At 40.0% G+C, this 6,000-nt stretch overlaps 1 protein-coding gene across 1 annotated transcript in view; it reads left to right on the top strand.

The window, feature by feature from the left end:
* Positions 1-6,000, top strand: part of LOC102596174 (protein SENSITIVITY TO RED LIGHT REDUCED 1-like) — a 36,232-nt gene that overhangs the window by 6,984 nt on the left and 23,248 nt on the right. The window contains 2 exon segments of the mRNA XM_015307061.1: positions 3,177-3,183; positions 4,495-4,658. Coding sequence (XP_015162547.1) covers positions 3,177-3,183; positions 4,495-4,658 — 171 coding nt within the window.

Genomic DNA, 6,000 nt, shown 5'->3' with positions numbered 1-6,000 from the left:
TATGAAGAAGGGCATTGCAGAATTTGTTGCTAAGTATCCAAATTGCAAACAAGTTAAAGTAGAGCACCAAAGTCCCAGTGGGTTGGCTCAGAATATAGAACTTTCGGAATGGAAGTGGGAGATGATCAATATGGATTTCATCACAGACTTGCCAAGGTCTCACAGACAACATGATTTTATTTGGGTGATTGTCGACAGGATGACGAAATTAGCCACTTTTTACCGGTAAAGACTACCAACTCCGCATAAGATTATGCTAAGCTTTATATTCAAGAAGTGGTAAGACTTCATGGGGTTCCAGTTTCCATTATTTCAGATAGAGGTGCACAATTTACTGCACAATTCTGGAAATCTTTTCAGAAAGGTTTGGGTTCAAGGGTGAACTTTAGTACTGCCTTTCATCCTCAGAAAGATGGGCAAGCAGAGCGTACTATTTAGACGTTAGAATATATGTTGAGGGCATGTGTGATTGATTTCAAAAGTAATTGGGATGATCACCTACCTTTAATTGAGTTTGCTTACCACAACAGTTATCACTCTAGCATCCAAATGGCTCCATATGAAGCTCTTTATGGGAGAAGATGCAGATCTCATATTGGATGGTAAAAAGTCGATGAAGCAGGGTTGATAGGACCAGATTTGGTTCACCAATCTATGGAAAAGGTGAATGTGATTCAAGAGAGGCTGAAAACGGCACAGAGTCGTCAAAAATCCTACACAGATATTAGGAGAAGGCCATAAGAGTTTGAAGTAGATGATTGGGTGTATCTGAAGGTTTCACCCATGAAGGGTGTTATGAGGTTTGGTAAGAAGGGGAAACTTAGTCCCCGGTATATTGGACCTTATAGCAGAGTCAAAAGGATAGGCAATGTAGCATATGATTTGGAGCTACCACAAGAGTTAGCAGCGGTGCATCCGGTATTCCACATCACCATGTTGAAGAATTGCATGGGAGATCTTTCATTGATAATGCAAACTGAAAATGTTGCGATTAAGGATAACTTATCTTATGAGGAGATTCCGGTTCAGATTTTAGATCGCCAAGTTCGCAAGTTAAGGACAAAAGAAGTTGCATCAGTCAAAGTCCTTTGGAGGAACCAATTTGTTGAAGAAGCTACATGGGAAGCTGAAGAGGATATGTAGAAGAGATATCCACATCTCTTTGAATCCGGAGGGAATGCAGATCAAGGTACTAATTCTCTTATTAGTACTATTTGAATTATGAATGAGCATGTTGATTGTATCATTTACTTGTTGGGTGCTTGAACTAGATGTTACCACCCTTAGCTTAGTAAAATAAAGCTCATTCGAGGACGAATGTTCCCAAGAGGGAGATATTGTAACATCTCGCACCTAGAAACGACTATAAAGAGTTTAAAATATGAAAATATTGAATTTTGGAAAGAATAAGGAAATCTGGAAATTTTGTCTAAAGTTAAGAAGATGAGTTTTGGCCATTTTCAAACGGCCATAACTCCTAGCTTAGAATTAGTTAGGAGCAGCTCTTGATATGGTTGGAAATCCCTTGGAGAGTCTTTCCAACGCCACCAAGTTTGCGCGATTCCGAGTTTGGATGAATGAGTTAGGCCCTTTGGAAGTTGGGCTGTTGGTTTAAGGAAAGTCCAAATCCGGATTTTTGAAGGGTAGTTTGGTCCTTTCATTACCCTTTTATTTTAATTCGTTTTAGTGAATTAATTAAGGGTGTAAACTGAACTTGGTCAGTTTTACACTTTTGGAAAAGAGTTAGGGTTTTAGAGAAGGGGAGAAAAAAGAAGGAGAAGCAAGGAAATCGTCAAGATCGTCGAGTTTGCGTTGTAGATTTCATCGGGGGTTATCCCTACAAGGTATGTGAGATCACATAGCGTTGGGTTAGTTCACCCACGCGCTAAGCATTTGTAATTCAGCGTGTTTTCGTCCTAAGATGATTGAGAAATTGATGTTCTTGAATTGATTTCATTCTTGAATATGAGTTGGGATTTAGGAGTTTCTTGATGATTAACTTTTGTTTCCCTGAGTTGTTTGAGTTAGATTTTCTGTATATGATTTGGGTACATGAATCTAAAGTGAATTTGGGAAAAAGAATCGGATAAAAATGATTTAGGGTCAGAAAACGCAATAAGAAGTTCGTCTGAGTTTTTCCTGAAAAGAGGCTGGCACGACGCGCCCCCATAGGCCAAGAAGGCTGGGGCAGCGCGCCAGCAGTACGCCAGAAATGAGCCCCAGTAAAATGGGGCCTGGCGCGTCGCGCTAGGGACGCGCCCGGATCGGCGATTTTCACCAGTTTTCGCCGTTTATCCCATTTAAGATATTCTAAAGTGTCCTAACACTTTCCATTGATTCTAACTACTCTAAATGACTTCTAAACATCTAGAAATCATCCCTAAACATAAGATCATAAACCTTCAATCCATAATCCAATTCAAAGAAATTTAAGATCAAAGTCAAAGATGTTAAGAGTCAAGTCTAGAAGTTAAGAAGCAAGTCAAAGAAAAGCTTCTTAAAGTTTTCAAGAGTCTTTAATAAAGGTTTTAACTTCGTTTTAAGGCTCAAGTTTTCAAGTTAAGCAAAGAGTAAAGAGTTGACTGCATTTCTCAAAAAGCTGTAAGGGAACAAAGTATTCCCAAAGAGTTTATAAATGTTTTCACATTTGAGCAAGAAAAGAGAACACCGATTCCAAGAGAGCTTTTATACTAAGTTTTGAGTAATTATCTCAAACCAAAGAAAGAAGTTTGTTTTTAAAACATATGAGCTAAGTATATTTTTGGGAGTAGTATTGAGCACCGATATGGGGATGCGAGTTCATATTAACTCAAGTCTCCATAAACCATGTAGTCATCATGGGTAGTAAAGGATCCTACTTTTTAGATGACTCCTTAAGATGCTTTTAGCATAGACTAGTGGATCCACTAAGTTAAGCGTTCTATATGACGACAAAGTCTAGGCCAGTTCTGGCAGCGTGGGCAAGTCGTTGTATCACCACTTAGGCTCATAGTGGTGGTTGTCGGTTAGAGAATCTCCCACAAAAGTTATATTACCTTTATATGTAAGTAAAGTTGAGTTTGTTATTGCCTTATCTTTAACGAACTAAGTTGTTTACACTGTTTTACAAGCTTCATATATATATTGCATGCGTCTTATTGCTTTATATTTAGTTCAGTTATTCATGAGTTGTACAGAGCCAAGGTAAGTGTTCCTTCTTACTCTTTTCAGGCTTAGGTTGTTGTTTAGCATTCCAACTCGCATACTCGTACATTCAATGTACTGATGCCAATTGGTCTGCATCATCTTATGATACAAACCCAGGTAACCAGGATCAGCATCCAGCGCGCCATTGATCTAGTCGAGCACTCCAAAGTCAGTGGTGAGCCTCCTTGCATTCCGGAGGACTCTTTTATTTGCTTTTAGTTATTCATTATTAGGATGTTGTGGGGTCTGTCCCAACATCCATCTCAGTATTATAGAGGCTTCATAGACAGTCAGACAGTTAGTTATGAGTCTCTCATCTTTGTTTTGCAGATATTTTGCTATGAGACCTAAGTTGCCAATTTGGCTAAGATGTTATTTCCTTAAACTTATTTTGTTGATTAAGTCTTCCGCTGAGTTCAAAAAGCCAGGCCAAGGGTTCGCTTGGGGCCAGCAATGGTCTTCGAGTGCCAGTCCCACCCAGGGTGTAGACTCGGGGCGTGACTGAAGGTTTGTGAGGACCTAGAGAACTTCATTGATGAGGTTAAGAAAATACTTGGGGTAATGAAATCGACTTGAACTGAGAATGTTGAGTTTGCATCCTACCAACTTAAGGATATGGCTCATATCTGGTTCACTCAGTGGAAAGAAAATAGGGGTGTAAATGCAACTCCTATGACTTGGGATTATTTTATTGGAGCTTTTCCGGACAGGTTCTTCCTAACAGAATTGAGAGAATCTAAGGCACAAGACTTTATGAACTTAAAGCAGGGTTTTATGTCGGTCCAAGAGTACGAACTAAAGTTCACCCAGCTCTCCAAGTATGCTCCACACATGGTTGTGGATCCAAGGCCACAAATGAGTAAGTTTTTTTGGGGGTATCCGATCTGGTGAAGACTGAGTGCAGGAATGCTATGCTTATAGGGGATATCGATATCTCTAGACTAATGACTCATGCTCAGAAGGTTGAGGGAGATAAGCTTAGGGAATTTTCTAAGGATAATTAAAGGGCCAGAGTAGGGAACTATGAATGCTCACAACAGAAGTCGGATGGTGGGAACCACTCACAATTTCAGCAGAGGTCTACCGCCCCAACATTTCATAAGCTAGTGCTCCATCCCCTAGGTTTTGAAAGAATCAGAAAGGTAGGGCATCAAGCTCTAAGTCTTAAGGGAGTGCTTTAAGTAACATGACTTATACAACTTGTCCAAAGTGTGGTAAGAACCATCCGGGCAAGTGTCTTGCAGGAAAGGAAGGGTGCTTTGGGTGTGGTCAGTCTGACCATAAGTTGAAGCATTGCCCTTCTTCCAGGCAGAGGAAAGGGGGTAAGAACAATAGGTCTCAGTCTATTGCTCCAACAGCACTAAAAGGTCAGCCAACTCAATATGTTGCTTCTTCTGGTACAGGTGGGGGTCAGTGCCAGAACAGGTTGTTTGCTCACCAGGACCAGGCAGATTCTCCTGATTTGGTCACTGGTACGTTACGAATCTTTCATTTAGATGTTTAGGCATTGTTAGATCCAGGGGTTACATCATTTTTTGTAACTCCTTATATAGTAGTAAACTTCGTCGTCAGTCCATAAACTCTCTTAAAACCCTTATTACTCTCTACTCCAGTTGGTGACACAGTTATAGCTAGACGGATATATAAAAATTGCCCTATCAGAGTCTCTCAGAGAGTCACCTCAGCAGATCTTGTAGAGTTAGAAATGGTAGATTTTGGTATCATTCTTGGCATGGATTAGTTACATTCCTGTTATGCCTCTGTCGACTAGAGAACTAGAATCGTTCAGTTTCAGTTTCCAAATGAGCCAGTAATAGAATGGAAGGGTAGTAGCTCATTGCTTATGGGTCAATTCATCTCTTACCTTAAGGCCAGAAAGATGATTTCCAAAGGGTATATTTATCATCTTGTTCGAGTTAAGGATTCAAAGTCCGAAGCCCCAACTCTTTAGTCAGTCCTAGTAGTAAATGAGTTTCAAGAAGTGTTTCCAAAAGACCTTCCCGAAGTGCTTCCCGAAACGGAAATCGACTTCAGAATAGATCTCCTCCCCGATGTCGAGCCTATTTCAATTCCTCCTTACAGAATGTCCCCAACCGAGCTTAAGGAATTGAAATATAAGTTGATAGACCTTCTAGATAAGGGCTTCATCGGACCCAGTATCTCTCCATAGGGTGATCTAGTGTTGTTCATGAAAAATAAAGATGGGTCTCTCAGAATGTGCATTGACTATCTGCAGTTGAACAAAGTCACTATCAAGTATAAGTATCCCATCTCCAGGATTGATGACTTGTTCGACCAACTTGAGGGTGCTAGTTACTTTCCAAGATAGAACTCAGATCCGGCTATCATTAGCTCAGAGTTAAAGATAGTGACATTCCAAAGACAACATTCATAACTCGGTATGGTCACTTTGAATTTGTAGTGATGTCTTTTGGACTAAGAAATTCTCCTGCAGCTTTCATGGATTTAATGAACATAGTGTTCAAACAGTATTTGGATTTGTTTGTCAATGCCTTTATTGATGATATCCTCATTTATTTTCGGAATGAGAAAGAGCATGCGACTCATCTGAGAGTTGTTCTGCAAACTCTCAAAGATCGCCAGCTATTCGCTAAGTTTAGCAAATATGAATTTTGGTTAAAGTCTATCTCTTTCCTTGGTTATGTTGTATCTAGAGAATGGATCCGAGTGGATTCTCAGAAAATTGAGGCAGTAAAGCGGCCCAGATCCACCCCAATAAATATTAGAAGTTTCTTGGGTTTGGCCGGGTATTATAGCAGATTTGTTAAAGGATTTTCATTCATAGCTTCCCCA

Source organism: Solanum tuberosum, unplaced genomic scaffold, assembly GCF_000226075.1.
Source record: "Solanum tuberosum cultivar DM 1-3 516 R44 unplaced genomic scaffold, SolTub_3.0 scf00049, whole genome shotgun sequence".
In the NCBI taxonomy this organism is placed as follows: Eukaryota; Viridiplantae; Streptophyta; class Magnoliopsida; order Solanales; family Solanaceae; genus Solanum; species Solanum tuberosum.
This window is presented reverse-complemented; position numbering and strand designations above follow the sequence as displayed.